Source organism: Corticium candelabrum, chromosome 15 (genome assembly GCF_963422355.1).
Source record: "Corticium candelabrum chromosome 15, ooCorCand1.1, whole genome shotgun sequence".
Classification (NCBI taxonomy): domain Eukaryota; kingdom Metazoa; phylum Porifera; class Homoscleromorpha; order Homosclerophorida; family Plakinidae; genus Corticium; species Corticium candelabrum.
This window is the reverse complement of record NC_085099.1, coordinates 5,091,892-5,119,659: the sequence shown is the minus strand read 5'-3', so window position 1 is coordinate 5,119,659 and position 27,768 is coordinate 5,091,892. Positions and strand designations below refer to the sequence as shown.

The window sequence follows — 27,768 nt, the reverse complement described above, 5'->3', positions numbered from 1 at the left end:
GTTTGTCATAATGTGATGCTGACAAGAGAATCCTCTTTCACAGCCAGCATTTGTTACTGGTATGACCAGTCTGAGTCCTGCAGCCAGAAGAAGGCATGCACTCCATATTTTGTGTGCCCATTACTGCATGATTATCTATCTATCTCACAGAAATGAGGCGTTTGAAAGTTTGAAGTTGAAGGGAGAGCAGCCTACATTTTCACGTGTGCTAGCTTGTGCTACCTAACAGTTCACGCGTTGCCCAGACTCACCAAATCGACACCCTACACTCCGTATGTCAACAGTTACTTGAGCAAGTACTCAGTTCAGCAGTACATAAAAAGAACACGCCTGCTAGTAACCTACAGACTAAAGTCTATTCCCCATAAGGAAGTGAGGTATGAGATAGAGGTCACACCAGGTGTGCTTAATAGCGCTGCTTCAGTTGTTACACCATGGTTGCAGTTGCTGGTCTGTATGTCTTACAAGATAATTGGATAATGACCACAGCTCCACAACTTGTATCTGAAATGTTTTAATAATCCTTCTGTTTCCTTTGTAGGAAGAGCTTAGATAACCTAATAAACAAAAAACGCCAGGTCCTGCGGTTCCTAACCATTCCAAGGTCATCAGGAAGGTCCATAAAGCAGCAAAAATATTGCAGATTTTTGAAGTTCGACCTTATGGGGAATAGACAGTAGTCGAAACCTACCAGTGTGCGTTCTATAAACAAGAATGCACATAATAGAATGCGTCCCGCTGTCTGAAATCTGCATCCCAACCTCATCAAATGCGTCCCAGGACACATCAAATGTATTGTAGAAAAATCACTGAGTACTAAGAGCTACTGTCGTGTTTTGTTGTTCACGTTTATGTTAGCAGGGAGCTATGGTAGACCAGTATTGTATACTAATTAGTTTCCCTCGGTAAACATATCATCAACTCACGTCACATGTATGCAGTCTTACCCACACCAACATTCAGTATAAATGACTTTGACACTATAGAGCCATGAGTTGCAGTAGATTGGCATGTATACACTCCACTGTCAAAGGCACTAGCTGACTTGATGTAGAGCCGCTGCACACCATTCTCATACACCTGATATGCACCAGCATTCTGGACACTTGAAGATGGTACATCATTGGTTATGTTGTGTTTCCATTGTAAGAGAGCATTAAAGTTGGTCACATCAGGACTGACACCACAATCAATAGGATTAGGGTAATCTTTATTCTTATCAACTGCCACGCTTGTCCCTTCAATAGTAGTATTATTGTCTAGAATAGCAATCTCCAACTCTACAAGAACAAGACATTTTACTCTTTAATATTCAACACTTAACTAAACCACAACATCATCTAACCATAGTTGAAAGCCACCTCACATACACGAAGATGGCCATACACTATTCTCTGTAAATTAATGTATCTTCCCCAAACTGGTGGGCTGCAGCTAACATCTCGCCATATTGCATTCAGGTCATTAGAACTGTCATATGGAGCCTTTCCACAATTGTGGTTGTCATTCCCATTGTTTGTTAAGCTGTTACCAACACGAATATACACATTTCTACCTTTATGATCGTACAGGATAGCTCTAACATGTGAGACAAGATATTCCTTTTGCAAGTCAAGTTGAAGCCAAGGATTCAAGTAATATGTTGTAGCAGCACAATCAGTACTGACAAGTGTCTGTCCAGTAACATCGTTTGGATTGCCATCTATAGCCTTTGTAACAGCATCAGTGCTGTAAAATGAACTCAAGGTCACTGTTGCTCCAAGAGAGGCAGCTAGATTTGTTGCCATACCTACAACACAAACAGTGCATATAAAGCAACAAGTGTGCCTTCCACCATAACAGTAATCATACAAGATGTGACTATGCAGATTTCAGTCGATGGTCCTGTACATTTCTGACCACTCATTGTAGCTGCTTGACTAATCTGCCGAGTTCTGGTGCCATTTCCACATTCAACACTACATGAACTCCAACTACCCCATGTGCAATCCGCTGGAAACACAACACAAGACAGTCAATAGAACATTACTCATTCATCAAACTTTGTAGTTAATTTTTAACTAATTAAGCCAGTTTAGTAATAGCTCTAAAGTTCACGAAACAGACAGGGGCACAACATGCACTCGACACTCAAAACACTTAATCTCAAAACTTTACTATAAAACTGTGCTATATACAACTTTGTAGACTATATAATGACTCACTGCTCAAAATAACTATCAGACATCAAACATTTTCACACACTTTCTAACTTTCTCCTTCCACAGCTGCTTCTGAGATAACAATTTGTCCAGACCTTTTACTATAATCGCTCAATTATTACCCCAGGGCTCAAGTAAGCCCTCAGCCCTGACCACAGTGGAGGCTCTAAGATTTTCACGTTTCTTAGTCCTTTAATTAATGCTAATTGGCATTTTCACAGTCACTGTTGGCTAGACTTGTTTATATTCAACTTGTATGTATGCCATGCGTTAATTAAAGGTGTTAATAACTCAAATACCAGTATAGAAGATTAGGTTCTTCTATTTTACTAATGGTACTGGTGGTTTGAAGCTCTAGTTTAGTAATCAGATCCCTCCGTTCCCACATATCTGTCATCAACAGATTATTAATAGGTGGTTAGTCCCAATTGTATGAGTTTAGCGAAAACCTTTCTTACTCACGTATGTTTCTGTGCAGCTGCTGCCGAGTTCGTTGCAGTTTTAGTTAATATCAACTAAAATTTTGAAACACCAATTATTGTCCTAGAATACTCAGTAGTGCTTGGTTACAATGGTAGTAGAGTCAAATGTCAATTATCGGTCACTCCCCAATATCGGACACTTGTGTATGGAAACCAGACGAAGATTTCTTGTATCTAAGGCATAAATGTAGAGAGTAGTCACACGGTACGACATGCTAGATTCAGCTTGATCACTTGGCGTATTGCTGTTCACGGTGACAAAATAGAACTTCCGCTACTTTCCCGTATATTGGACACGCCCATCAAAAATCGAACAGCCGCCGGTTTTGCTTTCAACTGTACCACAGTTCACTGTCTGCACCTTGAATTAAAAGGTACATCTCTCTTCTACTAACAGTGATAGCAACAGATCGGCAGCTTTGCACGTTGCTCTTCAGGAAGCTGAGGAAGAGGGGCGGGTCTTGTTCTCTAATATCGGACACCCAATTTGCTTGATGCAAGAGCAATATAGGTGAGAACCATAAAGAATTGTGTTAATACTGACTGCAGACATCTACGAAATGCCCACCAAACACGGAAAGTCTTTGACTTGTCTTCGTATCGAACAAAAGAAATATTTGGAGAGAAAAGTAGATCTTGAAATGACTCCTATAAGACATGTATTGTCAATATAGACACGAAATAGACAACTACAATTACAAAAAGCCGTCTTCCAGATGTCAAGGCGACGTGTGTATGACGCGACCGTAGGGTCTGGCTACGCAAGGCTATATACTCTCCCGTCTCTAAATTCATTTGCTCACAAATGATGGCAATGTTCAAGACGTGCTAGATAAGGAAGGGCTATAAATGTTCTCAGTATAGCACCTGTAGATACATTCATTTGTTTGTGGATGGCCATATCTAGCTAATTCTTTGATACAGAGATAAGTCAAAGGCTCTTCATGCTCGTCGAGCATTTGCAAAACGTCTGCAGTCAGTATTAACACAATTCATTGCGGTTCACGCCTATTTGCACTCGCATCAAGCAAATCAGGAGTCCGATACTAGAGAACAAGACCAGCCTCTCTTCTTCAGCTTCCTGAAGAGCAACGTGCAAAACTGCCAGTCTGTTGTTATCACTGCGAGTAGAAGAGACGTGTACCTATTATTTCAAGGTGCAGACAGTGAACTGTGGTACTGTCGAAAGCAAAAGCCGGCGGCTGTCCGATGTTTGATGGGCGTGTCCAATATATGGGGGAAAGACAGCGGAAGTTCTATTTTGTCACCATGAACAGCAATACACCAAGTGATCAAGCTGAATCTAGCACGTCGTGTTTCTACGCTCTACATTCATGCCTTAGATACAAGAAATCTTTGTCTGGTTTCTGTAAGCCAGTGCCCGATATTGGAGAGTGTCTACTACCATTGTAAACAAGCACTACGGAGTATTCTAGGACAATAATTGGTGTTTCAAATGTTAGTTGATGTTAGACTAAAACTGCAACGAACTCTGCAGCAGCTGCACAGAAACATAGGTGAGTATGGACGATTTTCTCCAAACTCATACAATATGATACTTATTTGTTACAGCAGTTTACCTGTGCAAACGTCGTGCAAACACAAAAGCAGAAGACATGTCATGGGCAGTAGCAAGGCTTCCTTCATTAGGCTGTGACAAACGCCCACAGAACGTTTTCTATACGGGATAGTCAGGCATAATAATTGGCATAGAGTGCTACTTTAGCCTCGGTATTCCAGACTGCTGTCTGCATGTGATGGGAGGGGAGAGTGGGAGGAAAGATGAGCTGGCTACGCTAAATTAGCCTTGGTACTCCAGACTGGTTTCTGCACGTGATGGGGAGAGTGGGAGGAGACAAGAAAGCAGTCTGGGGACACCTCTATTGTAATTGACTTCGGAAGAGGCGTAATTGCTTAAATTCAGAAGCATATGTTCCAATCAAAACTACCACTACAAAAATGGCCAATCAGCGTTACCTCTAAACAGTTGTTAAATGATTGTAATAGCACATATATGGCTCTGCAGTGGAGTGCAGTCTTGCATAGCCAGACTCTTCCCGCCTACATACTTCCGACTGTAGCCAGACCCTTGATCCTTCCGGATGGTGGAAAGGGTCTGGCTACAAGAGACTGAGTGGAGTACAGATAACACTAACCAACGCAACGCTATTGTTTCCATGTGGACATGAATAGGGATGCCCCATCGAGTGCTTTTCAGCTGCAGACATTACCTGATGATGAAGCCATTGCTGCGGCTGTTTCAACAACATTGCCTACATTTGGTGTTAAAGTCTTGAAGCACCTTCAACTGCTTGCTCTACGGTATTTAGTACCAGGTCGCAATGTCTTTGCTTGTTTCCTACCGGATTCGGCAAGTCACTTATTTTTCATGTTCTCACATTTGTTTGTAGTCGACTGACTGCAAAACGGCTTCCAGTGATATCCCAAGAACAATCTGGTGTTGTTGTGTTGCCTTTGAAGCCGGTAATGAGAGATCAGGTCGCTGTTTTGACTCACAATGGCACAGAAATTGTAATTGTTGGACAGCTAGTCTATGTCTAAAGATGCAGAAATCAAGGCAGGGAAAGTTCCATTAATTTACGGAAGCCCTGAAGTTCTTGTTGGTTCTTCAGAGCGGTGAACGGCACTACAGAGATCCAATCTGTGGCAGAGATCTGTGGCAGTTGTCATCGATGAAGCGCATACTGTTGTGCAGTGGTGAGTTTGAAGATTTAGACTCTACTTGGGCCAGAGCGAGTTTACACGTTATGAGGATCTGTAGGGGTGAAGTGAGCTTTGACTGCACTGATGGTCATGACAACAACCCTTTCTGTATTTGGTGTGGTCTCGTAAATGAGTTGAGACCATTGTTGGACGTTTCGTGTCTGGCCTTGACAGCAACAGCTTCCACTGATACAAGAAGTATTCTAAATCAAACTTTGGGTATACGCAATGCAGTGCAAACTGTCAAGAGTCCAGATAGGCCCAACATGTTAAAGTGCATCAAGAAAGTGCATCCAGATTCAGAAACGACTTTCTGTTGGGTTCTCAAAAGATTGTATACTTTGGGAATTAATTGTTCTAGAGTTCTTGTGTACTAGAAACTCAAAATGCTCCTGCATTTTATACACTCACTTTCAGAATTTTTAGGAGGAAATACATTCTTTCCTGAAGGTGAGAACAGAATGGAAAACCGTCTGATAGAGATGTTTCATTCCACCACACCCGAGACCAACAAAGAGCTCATATTGGAATCACTTTCAGACACCAACAAAAAGTGCCAAGTAGTGCTTGCTACCAATGCCTTGGGAATGGGTATTGATGCCAAAGGACTGTACACATGCAGTTCTCCACAATGGTCCCTCCAACTGTTTGGAAGCCTATATGCAAGAGATAGGGCAATGTGGTCGAGATGGGACTCAGAGTCTGGCTCGTTTGTATTGCCATATAGACAACAACTGGCTCACATTGATTCCAGTATGTACCAGTATCTGAAGAATTCAAACATTTGTCGGCGACATCTCTTGTTGCCTGCTTTTGAAGCAGCTTCTGCTTCAGTATGCACTCAACGAACATAATAACTGTTGTGATATCTGTGCAAAGACGTGATGATGAGAATAGCTGTTCAGGTATGTTAGAGTGTTTGGTGTTGACCAAGAAAACGAGGGAGTACCTGAAAGTCCCGTTCAGTCTGTCACACTGATGCAGCAAATGCTGCTTAGGGAAACACTTAATGAATATCAATTGAGAGAAGAAACGCTCTTAGTGTCGTTGCACCAACAGACTTACTATACATGTCCTGTTGATATAAGTCATCCCTTAGCCAGGAAACATTTGACTGCGTTATAGCACACTTGGATACATTGCAGAGTAACTGATATCATTCATAGACTCGTTGCCAGATCTAAGTGAAGCTAAGGCAAAAGATGTTTTTGGTATTATTGATTTGGTATTGAATTATGAACAGTTTGATAGTGCTGGCTATATCTCGTCAAAGGCACTATTGTAAATGTATAATAATTATATTGTCTATTTATTAGTAGCAACAGACATTCTGTCATTCAGATTTGACTTAACTAATTTGTCTTGCTTGGAACTGTAATGAGCATACACTAAATTGAGGTACTACATAAATTATAACCAGAAAGCTATGTTGCACAAGCATGTTCACAGTGTGTCTTACATAACTACCCTACTGCTCCTAATGTTCGAGTAATAATAATTTTTGAAAATTTTACCTTAAAAAATAATAGGATAACAGAAAAATTATATTTTGGTCTAAAAAATGTTGGCTGTCCGGGCTTTTGGTTTTTGCATGCGTGCATGAAATATCGTAAAAAAATGGCCATTAGATGAAAGTGTGCAGCTCAAGATGCAAACTAGAAACGTTTAGAGAATTGAATTAGTTTGAAAGAATAAAATCAAAAATGACTAATATTGCACATCAAGACCTCAAAAAATCATGATTTGTAAAAATTCTAAATTATTTTTAGAGACTCGAAAAGGATTAGTTTTTGCACTAGGAGCAGTAGGGTACTATAAGACTACATGATCCTTACAGCATCACATTGATCTTTTACTATAAACACAATCTATTCCATGTAGTTTTTGTCTTACCCCTAACATGCCCAACAACTGCTGACAAATCTAAACTAAAATTGAAACATTTAAAAGTTAGTTTTCATATCACGTAATCATTGCACTAGCTTGCACTACACAGAAACAGGGTTAATTGTTATTATTATTATTAAATTACATCTGTGCAAAACCTACTGAAGTAGCTTCCATATTAGTAGCAAAAGACATTCTGTCATTCAGATGTGACTTAATTAATTTGCCTTGCTTGGAACTGATTTTCATTAAATCTCTATCATGAAATAATTTGGCATGCCTGCATTGCACAAGAGATCCCTCAATCACTTTGAGTCATCCACATGAAATCCATTAATTAATTGTATTGGCCTAGCTTAATTGCACATGCAGTTGCACCTATACGTACAAACTTGCACTATAGCTAAACCTATAACTATAAAAGAAGTTACCATAACTAAAACTAAAACTATATGAGAAGTTACTAAAGCTAATCGTATACTACCAAAATTGTTCGAAAAAGTAAAACACCAAAACAAAGCAAACCTTATAACAACAAGATTTCCTAGACAGTCACGTTTGAAACAGGATGTTCCAATTCATGGACATGAAGCATCTGCTTCTGCTTCCTAATCCAAGTTAGAAGTGAGCTAGGTGTGAGTCCTTGTAGAACATCTTGCTTCATCTTTGTAAATGTCTTGTATGCTCCTCCAGGAATATATGCTCTCACCTTCTGTTTCAAAGCCTCATTGGCAGTCATATGCACATCTTTCTGCTTGTCAATCCTAGCATGCTTCCCAAGACTCCTGAGGAAGTTGTAGAGCCACATGCAAATTGTCAAGAACAGTTTCAATGACTTATAAAGCACGACTTACCACCTGAGCTGAAGCAAAAGATACATAAGCACCATAATTAGCAATCAGTTCCTTGACTATGTTATTATAATGCTCCACCATTAAGTCTAAAGGAATGTTATTGCCAATGCCTCCATGGAAATTTAAGCCTCTGTTCCAAAGCTGACAATGAGCTTCAGTACAGCTCAACAATGCCATCTGCAGCTACAAAGTAGAAAGCTTCTAGAGCATACTTTGTTCTTCTGGCCTCTTTGAAGTGTGAAAACTTGAATTTCCATAAACCTCTCCCCATTCATTTCTGAAATGGCGTCTTCAAATCTCATTCCAAAAGAGCCATTTTCAAAAATTAGAAACATAATTAAACATTTTGTCTTCAGTAGCAGTAGTTGAATCATGAGTGATGTCTGTTTCGTCAATATTTGATTCATCATTGTCAGAAATGAGAAGTAGATGCACGTTACTTTCATGTTCACAACGAGCAAGCTTAGACTGGAACAATAAATACACTCAGGGTCACGACATAGCCAAAATCATGCCTCATTTTCTTGAATACTTGAATGATGATTGCTTCTGTTGCTGCTGCATTGAGTGCTGGCTTTCATTCTCTACGTGACTAGGCACTGAGCATTGTCTACTGTCACTGAACAAAGATTTCATTGCATGTTGTTCTCCTGACATTATTGAATGAGCAACGTCGGTCTGCGCAGGAAGAGATGACAGCTGTTGTCTTTGTACCTGCAAAGTTTTCAGTCTTCCAAGAAGGGACCATAGACTGGCACGGTAGCTTCTCAAACTTGCTGACTGATGGGCTAAATTTACTAAACTAATAGGTGTCATGCATTCTAGGCACACTGCATGTTGCAAGGACGCACAATAGTCAGAGATGGTTGTTCAAATGTACTTTCTGAATGTTATGCAACTTCTGGGAAACCAGACTGTACAGCACTGATCAAGGCTGAAGCATGTTTCTTGATTTCTATCTACTGAAGAACATACTTGTCCACCATGCCTAAAACTTCGTCGTGAAACCAAGTTGCTTCCAGTTATTGAGGCATTCAGAGAAACAGCCGAATCATCAAAGCCCTTCAATTTGAAATGAGTGACAGCTGCTGCCAGATTATATGTAGCCACCCAAAACAGCATTTACAAATGATCTACAAGAACGGTAGCACTTATGGAAATAGCTCTTGCAATGTCACTGTGGTCAAGGCAGTTTCCTAAATGATAAAGGATTTCCACATCTTTTGTACTTTGAGTATCATAAAACTTTGTAAATATATGGTTTACAAAGTTCATGCTGCAAATTACGAAATTCCTGAGCATGAGTAAATACTCCCTCAAGCCTGTTAAGATGTTGCATCATTACTGACTACCAACTGAGAACTCCGAATTCTCTGCAGTCAGTTGACCACCACCAAGCTATAGGAAACATACGTTTGATTTACATGCTCAAAATTTCACCATGTCCTGCTGCTTATTTTCATTAAACTCAAGGTCCAAACAGTTTCTTATAAACTTCTTACCAGCTTGCTTGGTATACTTGATGTTCAATATGATTTATAACATATTTTGCAAAATGTGAGAAAGGAGGCAGGTACTTGGTGATGGTCCTCTACACAATAATTGCACATTCTTTTCTCAGCTATGCATGGTCATCTAAAGATGGCAAGAAAGCAGTGTCTGGAACTGACACAATAGGACACCTAGGCCTTGCAGTTGGCAGATGATAGTCAACTATTCGCTCGTCTGTAACAATTATATTAAACCAATGCAAAAACTTGTTTCTCCTGTCAATAGTCATGTACTTGGTCTTGATTAATTAAAATGTCCAAGTTGTCTCCTGTCAGTTGAAAGCATAAGGTCTTCAAGTGTGGCATCTGCTCTGAGCCTTCTTCAGGTTCCCAACAAATGGAAGAAGAGTCAGAAGTCTCACTACCAAAGGTGTTGCCATTTCTTGTGCTATCAAAGCTGTGAAAGGTTAAGTACATGTGATAAACAGTCAGAAGTCTGTGGCTGCAAAGATTGATTGTGGAATGACTGGCATTTCTTTTCCAGCAGAGCAATAAAGTGATAAAATGTCCTGACATTGACTTTACCTTTCGAAGTGTCACCTTATGAAACATACTGTACAAACACCCAACCGGTTCAGTCTGTTGTATGCTCTTTTTTGGCTCCTGAATGGAAAAGGATCATGCTGACTAGAGATTGTAAAGCACCATTGTAACAATTTTGAGCCTTAAGCAGACTTGCTGCTGCCATACATGCATGTGCTTGAAATTTCTCATTGGTGTCGATTAAAGTCATATTAGGACTAACAGACTCTCGTAAGACTTTCCATAATGTTCTATTGTAGGTGCTATTGTCTGTAGTTCATAAACAGTTTTCTGTATTGTCAATGATGTCATACTCAAATAAGAAGAGTTGCGAAATGAACTGTGAGTAGAAGATCTGTACATTTCTTCACACTCTTTGTTGATGAGATTGCAAATTCCCTTGATCAAAAGGGCAAAACATCAGAATTTCATAGCAGCTTGAGCAATCCTGTCAGACTTCAGAGAGGCTAAAGCAAGTCCCAGGCCATGGTATTGGTTTGAAAGATGAAATCACTTGTTTTGGATGGGTAAATCATCTGCACCTAATTGAGTACATATGCAACAATATAGTCAACAGGCACAAAATGCATAGCACGGACTGCACGTTCACCTTCACCCTACACTGAACGGACTCAGTCGAAGAATCTGCTTGACTAGGTCTTTCATCGACAGCTACTTCATTTACTGTATTGTAGGAAACGGGCTCATGCAGCATGGCAAATTCTGATGTAGAAGCAAGCGAGGGCAGACCCCACTTTACTGGTGGCTAAAACCGAGTTGATATAGAAGTCCAGGTGTGTTCAGTTAATATTGACATTGCAATGGCTGAAGCTCCTGTAACAAATAGCTAATTAGTATTGACCAGAGTGAGCTAAACGAGTTACAATACTCTTACATGGTCGTTGAGATAAACTACGAATGGGCACTAGAATAGGTAAAGGCAGTAAAGCCATTGCACGACATACACAATGAGGTGTTACAGACTTCTTTGCAGCAAATTTTCCAGCAAAGACGGACCTTGCCATGCTGTGCATGAAAAGGCAATAAATTGCAGCACCAGCAGTCTCTCACGAGGGTCTAAATGTGCACACACATATAACTCAGACTACCGCAATGATCAAATAAAAAAAGTAACAATTAACCTTTCATCACCAGACATCGAGAACTGGCCATCACATCTGTTTCCTTGACAGTAGATCAACTTGTTGGAGACGCTATGACTCCTATCTTGAACCTCCAACAAGACAGTGTCTTGTTGTATGTCAACGTAATGGACTCCTTCGTGGCTTCAAGTTTGTTGCACTGGCATTCGAAAGTCAGCAGTCTGCTTCGACACAAACCACATACGTAGTGTGAAAGACCATCTGTGTCACTGATGCCTAATCCGGTAGCTTGCTGATTCTTTGTGCAGAGATCCTGGCTCATTTGAAACAAATTGTGTTTGCTTTGAGAGCTCGGAAAGCGATTACCGCACAGCCGGCACTTGTCGGCTGCAAGAAACTTCTTTGGCATTCGAGCCATGGACATTATACACAACAACTGCATTATGGATCTAAAGGTTACTACTACTCGGTATCTGATTGCTGTAAGTGGTTATATGATTGTCACTGTTTCTAATGAATGTGGGTATTAAGATTGAGACGAACCCTGCCTTCTTCGTGGTCAATTACAATAGAGTTGTCCCCAGACTGCTTTCTTCTCTCCTCCCACTTTCCCCTCTTATCATGTGCAGAAAGCAGCCAAGGCTATTGCGTTAAATAATTAATATCAATAAGTTGTGCATTGATAACAACGGTATAAATTAAACCGCCTATAAAATTTTAAAAATCGCAATCTGGAGATCAAGTCCAGGGGAGATCAAAAATTATTTGGGGTGTCCCCACTTTCGTCAGATTTTCAAAGGGCTTACATAATGTCATTGGCAAGTACATGCAATAGGTAGTGTACTAGTTGCACACAAACTTTACCAGATTGCGCCTTACTCTGACAATTCCGTGACATCTGCATGACCCTGGGCGGCGGATTATCTGTCGGATAGGTTAATATGATCGTCTAGCATGAAAGTAGAACTTTGACTTCTCTTTGAATTGGACCGGTACACCGAGCGCCAAAAAACCTACTGATACAAAGAATGTGATTACCCATGAATTGCAAGACCTACACATGTATTCGACTGTTAGAATTTGTTTACCCTTGTCATCATCAGCCTTCAGGTTTAGTGCCACAGTGACACGGATTCTACGTAGGGCCCCCGGGTTACTTGTTCGTTCGTTGATAGCCTACTGACAGCAAGAGTAGAGTACACTGACACAGTATTCTCACCTGAAGGTATCAAGAACTGACTTCTGCGACTTCCTTTTCATATCCGTTGAATGTGCATGTCACGTGAGCTGTAGAGCGTTGAAAACGCGAGGCCTAAGGGAAGCGCGCCATGGTTCTTCACTGTACATGTACAGACATGAGCATAATTATGGAGCCAACCTGAGCATGTGACTGCGTTTACAGTGACAGCTGCATGCACTTTGTAGTAAATGAAAACAAGTCCTAGTAGTGATCGACGCAATGGCTGTGATTGTGCCATCTGCATGTCTGAGAGTGAGGGGGAGGGGTGATATGATGTGTGAACTGTTGAGATACATGACTGTTTCTTGCTGTCAGTTCAACCAGTAAACTTGAAAAACTTGCTAACCAAATCTTTTTTGGAACTACACACTCTATCCAGCTTTATCCTAATTCTCTGGATATTCCCAAACAAACAAGCCAATTAATCGTCATGTCAAACACAGACACAGGCACTATGAAATGCATTCTAAAAGTTAAAAGAAGCCACAAATCATTATCAGAAAGTTCTTTCCTAGTACATTGAGATCAAAATGCCTATATTTACCATCCCTACTTTCCTAAGACGCTGTTCCTCGTTATTCCTGTTTTGCTAAACTGCAACAGCTCTAACCTCTTCATTCATCCTGTCTTGCTGAACTTCAATAGCTGTAGCTAACCTCTTCATATGGACGTGATTCAGCACTGCTGCCTGCACCTGCAAGAGCAAATCTGATGTGCTTATCCACAGTAACTCTGTGGTTAATACTAGACTTGAGTGTCCTAGGTTATTCAGTGCATGGAGACACTGGCATACTGAGAATGACCGTACCGCAAGGTATCGTATTCCAAAGCTCTATCTAGACAATGACGTTGTTATTGATCATTTTGGTAATTTTGTAATGCGAAACAAGTTTTGAAAACGTAACACTAATATCTATACAGCAGCATTGGTGTCGATCACAACTTCGCTTTTCTGTACATCTTGATTAGTATCTCCTAGCGGTATCAATCCTCCTTGCCTATTTCAATGGTATCTATTGACAGTAGACACAAAACCGTAAACCAAGGCAGAAAAAGATCGCTGAATAAGATTAGATTAGTAGTGTACCTAAGGTACAGTAGTTACTGCACTCTATTATAGCACATCGCTGCGCTGCGAACGGCTGCGGTCACTCGTGGTATGCAGGAACGCGAGGCTATGCTCTCTCTGCTCAGATGCCGCTTGCTATGGTTGTCGAGGCGATTTGCTAGCAGAGCGACCGAAATCTCAAGAGAGAACTTTTCCGTTCTTGAACCCAGCGACGTCACCGTATTCTCTGACATCGTGGGCGAGCACAACGTTCTAGCAGCGAAGGACGAGACGCAACCATACAATGTCGACTGGCTCAACCTCTACCACGGACACGCGTCGGCAGTGTTAAGGCCCACGACAACGGAACAAGTGTCGCTTGTGTTGAAGTACTGTAACGACCGTAATCTGTCCGTGGTGCCCCAGGGGGGTAACACGGGGCTAGTAGGCGGGAGCGTGCCCGTGTTCGACGAGGTCGTGCTGTCGACGTCTCTTATGAATAGAGTAATTGATTTCAACGGTGCATCGGGAGTTCTGACATGTCAAGCCGGATGCATTCTTCAGAACTTGGATGCGTTCTTGGAAGAGAGAGGTCACGTGATGCCTCTGGATCTGGGAGCGAAAGGAAGCTGCCAGATAGGAGGGAATGTGGCTACAAATGCTGGAGGGATTCGTTTGTTGCGCTATGGTTCTCTTCGTGGAACTGTTCTGGGCGTCGAGGCTGTTCTCGCAGATGGGACAATTCTCGACTGTTTGAATCCTCTTCGGAAAGACAACACGGGGTATGACCTTAAGCAATTGTTTATCGGGAGTGAAGGAACGCTCGGTGTAATCACAGCCGTCTCTATTCTCACGCCGACTCGACCACAGAGTATTAACGTGGCCTTCTTTGGGTGTCGCTCATTCGAGAAAGTTGTACAAGTATATAAGGTGGCACGACAGTCATTGAGTGAGATACTGTCGGCTTGTGAATTTATGGATAGTGAAGCTATGCGTTTAGTCTCCTCACATCTCTCGCTTCAAAACCCTCTTTCAGACTACCCATTTTATGCTCTTATTGAAACATCAGGGTCAAATTCTGATCACGACCAACAGAAACTAGAAACATTTTTTGAAGGTGTACTAGACTCTGATATTGTAGAAAGCGGTACAGTTGCAAACAGTCCGAGCAAAGTCGAGGCAATATGGAGTTTGAGAGAGCGAATAACGGAGGCATTACGAATGGAGGGCAATGTTTATAAATACGATGTGTCGATTCCGGTTGACAAACTGTACGACTTGGTTGATGAAATGAGGATTCGAACTAGCGGTCGAGCTAAATCGGTTACGGGTTATGGACATCTCGGAGACGGTAACCTTCACCTCAATTTGACTTCCCCCGTTTTTGACCCGGAGTTAAAGGCTCTCATCGAGCCATTCGTCTATGAATGGACGTCGCAGCAGAAAGGCAGTATTAGTGCTGAACACGGTTTGGGACAGATGAAAGCTGATTGTATTTATTATTCCAAGACATCGTCAGCTGTCCAGATGATGCTCAAAATGAAGAAACTGTTGGATCCCAAAGGCATTCTGAATCCGTATAAGATGCTGCCAAGGGAGGTACATTATAATAATAATGGATTGTAGTCTACTTTATTGCAGTGGTAACAAGACCACTATTGTATATATCAAGTTATGTTTGGTTTCACAACGGTCTCTGTTTGTATGTAAGATATTGGAGTAATTTTGTATAATTGTGTTATTTTGATTCAATCAAATGATGGTTGATAGTAAGTTTTGGACAATTGAAATTTGAGGTTTCGTCATCATGTAATATTATAACCATTTAGTTAATATTTATTGTGAATTAAACTTGGCAAAATAGTATCATATAAATTAGAAAAACTTAGTAGTGTAGTTTTCGAGTAGTCAGTTCTCGATTATGTAGGGCATTAGGTATCAGTCACCTGGTTCTCTTTCTGTTTCTCAAGAAACACAAGTATAGTGCATAGGAAAGTTATCAACTTCTTAACACTAAATCTAGTTATTTTAAGAGGTGCTGATATAAACATTATTATTACTAATACATTTAGTTTTATCCTATTCAGTATTCTGCCCAGGATTTTCGGAGTGGTGGTCGGGTATCTACTGAATTAAGGGGGCGTGGTTTATTTCTATTTCAGATATCCGGGAAAGAAGTAGAACAAACTCTTGGACAATCAAGCATTGTCAAAAACAGATAAGAAAGCTGTTTTCCAAACAGAATGTGTCGCACTGTTAATGGTCCATGATCTACTACAAGAAAGCTGCAACTTCTGTCAACAGTGGGTAAACTATGTTGCCCAGTTTTACGTTCATACTAAGGCATACTGATGATGGTTAGACGTCTGTCATCTATGCACCGGCTGCAGGTTTCGAACAGCCAGTGCTTCTGTCTAGCTAAATAACTTGAAGGAGACATTGACTGGCTCGGCCACAGGTCGCCTAGGATACTCCTTCTTCATCGCTGACATGCAGACTGCTGTGTTGGATCTAACACCACCTTAGTGCCCTGAGTGATAGATTGTATTATAGCAGGGTGGATCTGCCACTTGTCACGGTGTGAACAATAGTGGTCACCTTTCAAGAAATTCTCACCTTCCAATGCTCATTAGCTTGGAGCAAGTAAAGCACTAGCTGAAGTATAGTAGTACATGATTGGAACTTGTGGAGTGATGGTTGGTGTTTGTCTAGTGATGGTCAGGCCCGGCCACCTCCGACTACTGTGAGCAGAACCTTGCCATTGTGATCTTTTGGGTTGTATTATATGCTTGTATTATGATCGCTAGTGGCTTCTAGCAAAGAATTAAACATTGAGGGAGTTGGTTTGTCTCTAACCAATTGCAAGATTGGTTCGATTTGCCGATGTGAGTTTGCTAATAAGGCTTGCTTGAGACGTGGGAATTAAAAAGTCTTTTAGGGTAAATTATAATATCGGCTGTTTTTTGTGGCTTGTTGGACCTATGGTATTTTACATAAACACTTCTGATTTCTTTTTCAGGGAAAGAAGTAAATAGATTAAGGTTATTATTAATCGTGGACAGTGGTGTTGCTGGCCTTCAAAAATGGTGAGACCAGCTGTTGCGGTTATAGGCCTTATACCTCATTAATCATTTTAGTGAGATGATGAGGTTTGTTTTAGAATGAAATACCCATGTGTGAGATCAAGTATGTGTATACTTATAGTTCACAGAGAGGTAGAATTATCCCTAAGTACATTATTATTTGTGGGAGTCTGGGAGCCAATGATTCCTGACTTGTAACATGCATGTGTAGAGTTGATGAAATTGTGTCTCGACGTGTGGCATGCAGAGAGCAATATTTCAAACTCAGGCTTGAAACGTTACAGTACCTATGGTATTGCAAGTATTTTGATCTCACACGCAATACACTTTTCTCTGATTCCAGACGCTTTCTATTACACAGCAGTGAATAGGTAGGGATAGCGGAAGCTCCTTTGGATCGGGATTGGAGGGGCGAAGAATTTCATAGCATACCGCCGCCATATTGATTTTAACTGAATATGGTTGGTTTGTTATTGATTAATCTGTTACAGAAGTAGCCAGAGCACCATGCACACAAATGATCACGACAATGTGTATCAAGCGAGTCAACTGCAACACCATCCACTATTATTTCTACTTGTAAGCAACAACCTTTCAAAGCAGTTTCTTCGATCATCGTCCAGTATTGGAGGCGCGATGCCCCCAATTCAGGGGCAACCTCTCGCCCCTTCTGTCCTCGGATCCGCCATCCCTAATAGGTATGAACGGATCTAGGTACGTGCTTCAAATTGGTTGCAACTGTTACTCGACTCGCTATCGAGTCGCTATGTAATGGATACTGCGAAGAGGTGGTGTCGACAGAGCAGCCTTCTATATACTACCACATTCATCTGGCGTTGCACGCCTTTTCATTTCTCCATCAGAATTTACACGAACGTTCGTTTTGGTGCCATGAGTTTAGCGATTTTCGTTAGTATTGTTCTTATTGCGTTTCACCCGGTCGGAGTCGCTTCTGATTGCCATCTTTCAAAGGGGTGTTTTCCATCCGCTTCCAACATCGCCTATGGAAGGGCAATAACAGCCAACTCGACGTGTGGCGATCCTGCTGCTATGTTTGAGTTTCCTCTTTCGGAACTAGATCTGAGAGACGTCTGCGACATGTCCAATACGTCGAAGTCTCATCCGGCATCCAAGGCTAACGATAACGACCAGAGATCGTTTTGGAAGGCCGAAAACTACGTCTTCTTTGTTACTCTTCAACTTGACTTCAACTTCTCCATGAGATTGGAGCGTTCAACGTTGATATTTCGAAGTTTTCGACCGAAGCGCATGATACTGGAGAAATCAAGCGATTTTGGAGTGACGTGGCAGCCCTATCAGTATTACTCATTCATGTGTTTACAATCTGTGATCCCAGACGGTCTATTTCAAGGACTGAACGAAAGCAAAAGAGGCAGCTATCCGGAAGACTCGACGGAAGCGTTTTGTACAACGGAGGACTCTGTACGCAATTCGCCGACAGAATTCGGAACGGTATGGTACACAATTTGTTTGTATTGATCGGTCGCTTTTTCGTTCCACTTGCCAAGACAGGGCAGTGACGGCTTTTGCTTGATTTTTAATTGCGTGTTTGAGGCGTTATCATGCATGATGATGAAGTTGAATGAATGTGGGAGGTTTCGACGTGTCCGCCCATATAGTAGGGTTCTTGCGTACACGCGCACGCACACACCCACAGACACACACACACACACACACACACACACACACACACACACACGCACACACACGCACACACACACACACACACACACACACACACACAACAACGTGCTGATTAATTTTTCTACTCTGAAGGTTGTGTTTGACGCAACGCGCTTTGGAGACGGTCGCTACGACAACCCAGCCGTCGTCGGACACGTCGTCGTGACGAACCTTCGAGCCAGGTTCCGCAGCTTGGACACGCTCGGCGACGACGTGTTCAAACCGCCGCCGCCCGACATTAGCATGAAGTACTTCTATTCCGTCAGCGAGTGGAGCGTCGACGGCCACTGCTTCTGCAACGGTCACGCCGACCAGTGCGTGCGACGAGGATCCGAAACCCTACTACCAGATCAGGTACAAATCCACCGTCGTGTATAGATCTCTAGATAGCCAATTACTAGCAATTACTAACGATCGACGGCAGGTTCCTAGTGGATGCAATTGCAAGCACAATACGACGGGCGACCACTGCGACGCGTGTCTGCCTTTGTACAACAACAGGCCGTGGCGAAGAGGAAACTCAACGAGCGCCAACGAGTGCGAAGGTGCGGTCGTCATACGTAATCTAGACAGTAGAGGATTCAGGCGGACTGGCGGACGTACAGTACAGCCGTTTGGATCCTTTTATCTTATTGTAATTCTAAGAATTTTGAGTCAGTTGATAGCCCAAAGTCTCAAAAACACCGGCGTAGTGTGGACCTCAAGTTTCGGGGGCAGATCAATCACACTGCAAATCCACGCCTATTTTTAAATTTACATTTACAGTATAGTACGAACGTCCCCCATTGTCTGGACAGTGTGATGGACAAGGATTCATCTCACTGTTTGGTAACCTGAGGGAAACATGGCGCTTTGCTTGACACACGCCTACAATGATTTTGGGCCCCTAGCCCCCCTACGCTACGCCAGTGTCTCCAACAAGAGTCTAGATAGAAGGACACACCCATGTACAGTGTAAAGTTTTGTGGCCGCCGTTTAGCAAATCCTGGATCCGCTACTGATCTATGGTATCTTTTTCTTGTTTTGCTACTTGGTTCTGTAGCCTGTGAGTGCAATCAGCACAGCAAGAGTTGCGTTTACAACGAAATTGAAGGATACGGCGTCTGTCAGCATTGCCTTCACAACACTGTTGGAGATCACTGCGAGGGGTGTCGCCCGCTTCACTATCACAATTCCTCCGTCGACTTCCGCGATCCGAATGCGTGCCCTGGTAGTTGCATATATACGATTTCTGTCGTCTATATCGATGGTGTATGTGTGATGTCGCTCTTGCAGCTTGTGATTGCCATGTAGACGGCTCATCGTCACGTCAGTGCGACGTAGACGGCAATTGTTCTTGTAAGGCGAACGTGGATGGCCGTCAATGCAATCAATGCAAAGCTGGCTTTTTCGGATTAGCAGGAAATCTCGTGGACGGCTGTCAAGGTGGGACAGACAGCACGTTGCTTTGGTCCGATTTAATCATTTTAGTTTTAAATTTATAGTTATTTATATTAATTATTAGTTAATTTTATTTATTACAAATTGTTTAATAATTATTTTAAAATAACTTTTTTAATTTTATTATATATTTTTTAAATTTCCATTTTAATTATTTTGAAATAAATTATTTAAAAATTATTTAGTAAATATTTAAAAGAATTTTTGATAATTTTTGATAATTTTAGCTTGCCTCTTGTGCAACAACTCTGTCGTTACCACTCCGCGCAAGTGCAACCCTGTGGACGGATCATGCTCGTGCAAACCGAACGTGCGGGGCCAACTCTGCAATAGTTGCAAGGTACGAAAAGACGTTCGTCATTCCTTTTTCTGGCGATTCACAAGAAAAATCTCTCTGTCTTTGTATTTCACTTTACAGCCAGGATTTTACAACTTCGATCCAAGTAATCCCGATCTCTGTTCGGCGTGTGGATGTTCGTTGTTTACAGCACTGTCTTCCAACTGTAATCTAACTACCGGACAATGTGAATGTCGATCCGGATTGACGGGCCGCACTTGTAACGAGACGGCATCGGGTCGATACCTTCCATACTTAGAGGGAATTGTCTATGAAGCAGAAGACGCATATCTCGATGTGAGAAATCCTTTTTTTGAAAAAATTCGTATCAAATTCGAATTTGATTGCTTTGATTTGCTCTTTAGGGCGCGTTTGCTGTAGCACAAGCGAGCAGTGCCGATGCAGGGTTTACAGGATGGGGCCTTGTTCGAATGTCTGTCTCCGGAGGTCGGGTGGTATGGTGGGTGACCGCGCCTACACGAACAATCATCTACACGATTATCGTCCGATACCGAGTAAGTGTGCATGCCTCCGATCAGAGCCACTATTATATAAATTAATTTTTATTAATAATAATAACAGGCAGTAACTCGTATCGAATTTGTTACCGTGAATATCACGGGAGACGCTGCGACTCGTTCGTATTCTTGCGACCGTTCGAGCGCTCCGCAGTACGGAAATCAAATACATTTCGAGAACTTCTCGTTACCAGCCGCTCCGTCGGGATCCGGGTCTCTTAAGATGGACGCGTGTATCTCAGCAGGAAGCAGGATTATGATCGAAGTCAAGTATCTGTTTACTGGTATAGGGCCTCAGTTTTATATTGACTCGGTAAGCATTAGTATATAACATTCTCCATCCGTGTTGTTTAAAACAGCATTCTGACGCAGATGGTCGTCATGCCTAAGCGGACATACGTGGAACCGTTCAAGGAATTGTTGATCGGATCGGATCTGTACAACGAGACGTGGTCGTGCTACGTTGAACGAGAACTGGTGTCATCCCATACCGTTCCTCTGACTCCACTGTGTCGTGCTCATACGTTTCTTGCCAATGCTTGGTTGTTTAACGGATCCGTAGGTAAGAGAGTCATAGAGATCGTATATATGGCGGCTTGATGTCTAAAATATTGTTGTATAGCTTGCAGTTGTGATGCAAACGGTGCGATGGACGACGACTGCCGACCCGTTGGCGGAGAGTGTACGTGTCGCAGTAGCGTGATCACACGAACGTGCTCGCGCTGTGACTTCAATTACTTCAATTTATCAACAACGGGTTGTGAAGGTATGTTAGAACGAATACCGTATTTCTTCAAATATTTCTCCAGCCAAGCGATTAAATAAGGGCGGCGTTTATTTTTGTTTTTACTCGCAGCTGCGGCCTTTAATTAACGGGGTGGCGTTTATTATTAGTATGGGCATGCGTGTGAGGCATCAAATAACTGGGAAGTAATACTGCATGTATACGGTCATCCAGAAAATTTGTCCCCGAGTGGTTCAACTAAATAATTCTAAAGTGGTTACGCGTAAGGGCTATTGCACAAACGTAGTAATCAATGATCCAGTTCCACAGCTCAGTACATTTCTTACACTAGCGTAGAGTCGGAGGGGGCTAGGGGGTACACTAGCGTAGAGTCGGAGGGGATAGGGGGATAAGTCTCTCCAATCTTTGTAGGAGTGTCAAGCAAAAGCGCTATGTTTCCCTCAGGTTACCAAACAGTGAGATTAATCTTTGTCCATCACACTGTCCCGACAAAGACGGACGTTATACTGTGAAAGTAAAAGTAAAAGAACGGGCGTGGCTTTGCAGTGTGATTAATCAGCCCCCAAACTTGAGGTCCACGCTAAGCCGGTGGTCCCCACATGTACAATAAATTAAGTGTGACGTCTATTCGAAGGCGGCATTTATTAGTAATGCTCTCTCGCAAGCGCGGCGTTTAAACATTAACGGCGTTTATTCGAGGATGGCACTTAATAGATGAAATACGGTATACGCAGTTCGCGTGTAATCGAACATGTTAACTGTGAACTATGTAGCTTGTAACTGTTCGCCGTTGGGTTCCGACGTCTCACTGCCGTGCGATACCGTCACCGGTCAGTGCGTCTGTCGACCGTCCACGACCGGGATCGGATGCGAATCGTGCATCGAGAACTATTTCAATTTTTCGGACTGCGAACCGTGCGGCTGCGATCCTCACGCTTCGACCAACCTGCAGTGCGACGCCGACGGCGAATGCGACTGCAAGGCGGGCTTCGACGGCACAAAGTGCGACGACGGTTGCCTTCCGAGTTACTATCGTCTGGGCAACAGTAGCTGTTCAGCATGCAATTGCAGCTCATCGGGAAGTGTTGCGGCTCAGTGTGATGACATGAGTGGTCAATGCGATTGTAAGGAAAGAACAGCGGGCAGGACGTGTAACGTGTGCGAAGACGGACATTTTAATTTCGACTCGAACAACGTCGACGTCTGTCTCAGATGCTTCTGCTATAATCATTCGAATGATTGCGACTCGGCTCGCGGATTCGAACTAAAGCAGGTCAATAGTACGTTCGAAGGAGTGAATGCAGATGGTTGGAGTGGAATCAGCGAAATGGGAAATGATGCTCCTGTGTCTCCAACTGTTGATATGGGGTACAGCCAGCCTTAACTTGTAACAAACACGGTATTCATGTATAACTTTGTAATGTGTTTAGCGTCTTGAACTTTGTACTGAGAGGACAGTTATTTTCTAGGTTTGCGTATTTTGTGGCTCCGTCCAAATTTTTAGACGCTCTACGCATGTCTTACGCTCAAACGCTCGAATTTGATCTTCGTCTGAATCAAATGGTTGGCAATCTCTTGCTCATGACAATGGCAGCTGGAGATGTACTTATTAAAGGGCGCGGTGCGCAGGAACCGATAGTGGCCGCATTGAGCCAACTACCGGGGAGAGTATTCCATCGTTACAAGGTGAATCGTGAAGTATTTTGTGGTCGCGAAGTTTATGTTAGCTCTGATTGTGTTATAGATCCAATTGGTCGAGTCTCAGTTCTATTGGGGTAGAGTGAACGGTTTCGGTGTGACCGTCAATGAAATGTTTGATATTCTAAACGACGTTGAATATTTGAGAATACGAGGTGACTTCGGGCAAGTACGGACGGCTGCCTAAAATTTACGTCATCTTAAAAATTGGTTAATTAAATTAATTGATATCTATGTGTAGGAAATGACTGGGAACGCAGAGTTAGACAATGTCGCTCTTGGATTTGCCGAGTGGACGGGCGTTAGTGTTCTCACCAGCGTAGTTAACTGTTCTTGTCCCGACGGGCACGAAGGAATCTATTGCGAAAAGTGCAAGAGAGGGTACAAACGGAGCGTTGTCAATGGCACCGCTTACGACTCTTGCGTGCCGTGTCAGTGCAACGGGCATTCTGCAGACTGCGACGTCGAGACGGGAGTCTGTATCGATTGCCGTCATAACACTCGAGGTGACGAGTGCGACGAATGTCGGCGGGGATACTACGGAGTCGCCACCGACCAAACGGCGGACGACTGCATGCCGTGTCCCTGTCCTCTCACGACCGGAACAAATCAGTTCAGTCCGACGTGTCAACTCGCGTCGGACGGCGCCGTCGTGTGCGACGACTGCCCCGACTCTCACACGGGACTTCGGTGCGAGGAGTGCCGCGACGGATACTTTGGTCGACCCTCCGTCCCCGGAAGCGACTGTCGACGCTGCACTTGTAACGGAAACATCAACTTGAATGAAACGGGTAACTGTGACACAACGACCGGTGAATGTTTGAAGTGTGTAAACAACACGAGTGGACCGATGTGTGATCAATGCGCAGATGGCTACTTTGGTGATGCGATCACTGGCACTTGTGAAGGTAAGAATTGCAACAATAAACAATATAAACAAAAATTTGCGGTAAAAATCAAATATTTACGTCATAAATAAATAATTAATTATTCAAACTAGGCCACAAGAATAAAAATTACTTGTTTGACAGGAATTGTATGCTTAAAAATCAGTGCGCGCGTTTTATTGATACTTATCATTAGCATCAATTTTTTATGCACAGTAAAATTTAAAATTTAATCTAATTTCAAAGCACGCCCATTCACTAGCCCAAATTGGTGAGCGCGCTTCTGTCAAACAACCAAATTTATTCTTGTAGCCTAACTATCAAATAATGACGTCATAAATATAGTAATTATTTAATTATTTTGTGATTTATTAATGAGGCATTCGGGTCATTCTAACAGACTTGTTGTTGTAATTTTTAGAGTGTGGTTGTAATTTGACGGGTTCTCGAAATCGGAGCTGTTCTGGCTCCGAAGGCGTTTGCGCATGCTTACCCGGTGTGGCGGGAAACAAGTGCGATCGCTGCATGCCGCAGCATTTTGGCTACGACGACGGATCCGGTTGTCGTCGTTGCAACTGTGATCCTCTCGGAGCACGTCACGGTAACTGCACGCCCTATTCGGGTCAGTGCTTTTGCAAGGCCGGCGTCGCGACGAGCAGTCGAACGTGCAGCGAGTGCGGCGACGGTTTCTTTAACCTTTCCAACGCCGGATGTCAAAGTGAGTTTTGAGCGTTTCGTTCACGAGTGATGAGAAACGATAGACACGATGTGTGTTGTCTAATTCAGGATGCGAGTGTAACGTGTCAAATACAAGAAACGGCTCGAATACGTGCAGCAAGATCTCCGGTCAGTGTCCGTGTCTGGCGGGCGTGACGGGTCTAGCGTGCGTCGCCTGCAAGCCTGATACTCTAGGTGACCCAAAAGTTTGAAAGCGAATTTGTTTTTTATGTTCTATTTCGATTTCTTTCTCGAATTCAGGGTCACCTCCAGACTGTATTCTATGTGGTGAGTGCTACTCGGACTGGTCTCTATTGATTGATGAGCTGATGGCCCGGATCGAAAGTGAAGACCAACGATTTCGTGGATTGGTTCGTGTCCACTACGGAATTTTGTCGGTAAAACAGCGAATAGGCAATGTTACCAGTCTTCGGCAGTCCTACGATGTTATCACAAATTTTACCATCAATCCTTCGTCACTCAATGAAACTCGAATCGACCTTGTCAATACGTTTACTGAGGTATAGTATACGGTGCTCCTATTGCTCACGGTAAAATTTGTATTGAAATAACTTCATATTGATATGTAGTTGTCATCGCGCTTTAATGTGAATGAAAAATTGTACGTGGAAGTGGAAACAGTTGTGCAGCAGAGTGAAGAGGCGGTTCGACGTGCGATGTCGTTCAACGGTTCGGTGTTGGTTGGAACGGGCATTTATCAATCCACTCGTGACGTTCGCGAATTGTATACAAGTCTGAATGCGACGGCAAATCGCTTAGGAATTACTTCTGCCAATGCCGTGTATTACATCAACCGCAATGCGACAGCCGTTAGAGCAGCCAAGACACGAGCGGAGCGCGCTCGCTCGATAATTCAAACGGCAGTTAATACGTCTAGGCAAGCTCAAGGGAACATCGACTTCATCTTTGACGCGAAGCCTGTTTTCGATTCTAATTCGGAAACTTGCTCAGCAACGTTAACGTTGCTTACTGCTCAACGCGACCAAATTCGTGCGAATCTCACAGAAGATCTCGCGTGTTTACGAAACGCCAACTCGACAGGTGTGAACGCAAGTAACGTTGCTCAAACGGCGCTTGCTACGGCGCAATTACGCCGAAATTCTAGCGAAATGGAACTGAAAGACAGCGAGCTTTTGATTCGAGACGCAGAAACGGCCTTTCAAGCGGCGTGTGGAACATCTAATGGAACAAACACCGCAAAGGTACGCACAGATGTAGAGAAAACTGATGCTTAATCGATAGGGAGACTTAATTATTGAGTATTTCTTTATTAATTAAATTACATTAGATGTTTTGCAAGCAGACGGTCACGTGGCATGCAGTCTACTTGTATATGATGCACGCATTTATTGATTAATATTAAGTTCTTTCCATGGTGAACACTGACCTGTCCGGCAGTGCCCGACACAATTCCTTCAGTGTTATCGTCTTTTAGAACGAAGCGGACGCTATCCGTGCTACAGCCAACGAGATACTGTCTAACGCATCTTTTCTCGACTCCTTACTCAACACGTCAGCCGGGTCTTTGAATAGCATCAACCAGTCGGCATCGGACGTATTAGACTTAACTCTGTCAGACATCACAATTATCCAACAACTGTCGCAGAAAATAAACGAGACAATAATACCCGAGACTGAAGTAAACGCCACTATAGAAGAAGCAAGAGACAGCAGAGCTCAAGCCAATGACGTCCTGACCACGGCATCCAGTGCACTGTTCGTCTCTTGAAAAGACAACTGTTAACTGGTTTATTACGATTTTTAACGAGTTTTTGTTTATAGAAATGTGAGCCAAAAAGCTGCTAACCTTGTGACCGGCATTGAAACTTTACTAGCTAACTCCAGTCATATCCGACAGATGACCGAACAGAGGATACGGGACACAGAGCTGACCAGCGTGTCGATACACAGTTGCGGCGTCGAAGTAAATGTAGTGTCTAAATGTGAGTCTTTATCTGGCTTTTCTATGTTTTGTAGATACACAATGCGACCAACGACACGATGACGACAACAGTGCAGTCACGTGGTGTGAGTCGCATGGCTCTCGACACAGTCGGGAAAGTGAAAGAGTGCCGACTTGCTGCGTTGAGCAAACTCGACGTGTCCGCAGCAGCAGTAGACCACAGTTGCAACGTGACGGACGTCCAGCTGCTTCAGGCAAGCGTATCTTAATATTCTTTAGTGAACTCGTACGCTCACATGAGTGTATACGGTCTCTTTCTGTCGGTCTAGAATGCCAGCAAGGTAATGCAGTCTGCCAGAGCGCTTACAGCAACTCAAGTCCACTCCAACGCTTCTTCCGACAGCTTAACACTGAACAACATCAAACAGTCGGCAGAGGATGCACTGCAGCTAGTAACGCGGTCGTCGCTTATTTCGAGAATCAAAGGTATCGCTCTTGTTAACAGAATTCTCGTTGGTACCGTACCGTTTCCGTTGAGTTACTAATGCATGCTTGTTTAGAACTGTTAGATAGCTATATAGAACAGAAGACTACTTTGATTCGCAAGCGAGAGAGACTTGGGGTGCTAGAAGTAAGGTTGGACAATCTACTGACCGAAGTCGAAATTTGTCGAAGTTTCAACTAGCGGTTGTAAACGTTGGAATAGACTAGTCATACAGACGTAGTTGTCCGGCAGTAGATGCTAGCTGCCGAGTGCTTATAGTAATAAACCTATTGCATGCATTGTTCGTCTACGGCTTTGTTATTTGTGTTATCCGACGGCAGACATACCTACTTGTCTGCTATATACACGTGTATCAATTGATGTTGTGCAAAAGTAGACTGCAGTATGTACGTGTATTGTATACATGTGTGGTATTTCTATATAGTCTAGCTTAGCTAAAAGAAAAAACAAAACGGAAGTTGTCGAGTTCGGAAATTTGTAGAGTGCAGCAGACAAAGGGATTCGCTCTGGCACCGTTAATCGGGCGCTGACCACTAGATGTCAGCCGGGCGCGAGCTCAACCAGCTATGTGATCGACGGCTTCTTATGCATTTAGCGCG

The 27,768-nt window shown here is 42.9% G+C and overlaps 4 protein-coding genes and 1 long non-coding RNA gene across 7 annotated transcripts; 3 read left to right on the top strand and 2 right to left on the bottom strand.

Annotated features, from left to right (window-relative positions):
* Positions 1-927: 927 nt before the first annotated feature.
* On the bottom strand, positions 928-4,330 carry LOC134191540 (uncharacterized). Its single transcript, XM_062660161.1, has 4 exons — positions 4,264-4,330; positions 1,852-1,992; positions 1,346-1,789; positions 928-1,280 (listed from the first exon to the last, which is right to left on the bottom strand). Exons 1-4 carry the CDS (start codon positions 4,328-4,330, stop codon positions 928-930), a joined length of 1,005 nt encoding a protein of 334 aa, XP_062516145.1.
* A 538-nt stretch (positions 4,331-4,868) lies between these two features.
* LOC134191539 (uncharacterized) lies at positions 4,869-6,692 on the top strand. Its single transcript, XM_062660160.1, has 5 exons — positions 4,869-5,005; positions 5,095-5,167; positions 5,317-5,727; positions 5,785-6,160; positions 6,574-6,692. Exons 1-5 carry the CDS (start codon positions 4,869-4,871, stop codon positions 6,690-6,692), a joined length of 1,116 nt encoding a protein of 371 aa, XP_062516144.1.
* Positions 6,693-9,582: 2,890 nt separating this feature from the next.
* LOC134191102 (uncharacterized) lies at positions 9,583-12,601 on the bottom strand. Of its 3 annotated transcripts, XR_009971720.1 has the most exons (7): positions 12,564-12,601; positions 12,412-12,502; positions 11,363-12,336; positions 11,205-11,297; positions 11,116-11,145; positions 10,831-11,054; positions 9,583-10,762 (listed from the first exon to the last, which is right to left on the bottom strand). It is a non-coding gene; the product is annotated as an uncharacterized LOC134191102 (long non-coding RNA). The 3 variants fall into 3 exon arrangements; XR_009971719.1 differs by having other exon boundaries at positions 11,116-11,297; positions 11,363-12,339; XR_009971718.1 differs by having other exon boundaries at positions 11,116-11,297.
* Positions 12,602-13,722: 1,121 nt separating this feature from the next.
* LOC134191538 (D-2-hydroxyglutarate dehydrogenase, mitochondrial-like) lies at positions 13,723-15,423 on the top strand. The gene has a single exon (XM_062660159.1). The coding sequence runs from the start codon at positions 13,723-13,725 to the stop codon at positions 15,235-15,237; it is 1,515 nt and encodes a 504-aa protein (XP_062516143.1). The 3' UTR covers positions 15,238-15,423.
* A 2,471-nt stretch (positions 15,424-17,894) lies between these two features.
* LOC134191537 (laminin subunit gamma-1-like) lies at positions 17,895-27,637 on the top strand. Its single transcript, XM_062660157.1, has 24 exons — positions 17,895-18,167; positions 18,492-18,752; positions 18,823-18,943; positions 19,441-19,608; positions 19,674-19,823; positions 20,066-20,178; positions 20,257-20,472; positions 20,541-20,690; positions 20,758-21,006; positions 21,066-21,255; positions 21,316-21,459; positions 22,212-22,806; positions 22,869-23,124; positions 23,183-23,305; positions 23,378-24,044; positions 24,445-24,741; positions 24,810-24,935; positions 25,002-25,261; positions 25,331-25,963; positions 26,197-26,477; positions 26,544-26,685; positions 26,739-26,918; positions 26,994-27,150; positions 27,225-27,637. The coding sequence occupies exons 1-24, from the start codon at positions 17,913-17,915 to the stop codon at positions 27,347-27,349; spliced, it is 5,859 nt and encodes a 1,952-aa protein (XP_062516141.1). The 5' UTR covers positions 17,895-17,912; the 3' UTR covers positions 27,350-27,637.
* Positions 27,638-27,768: the final 131 nt, after the last annotated feature.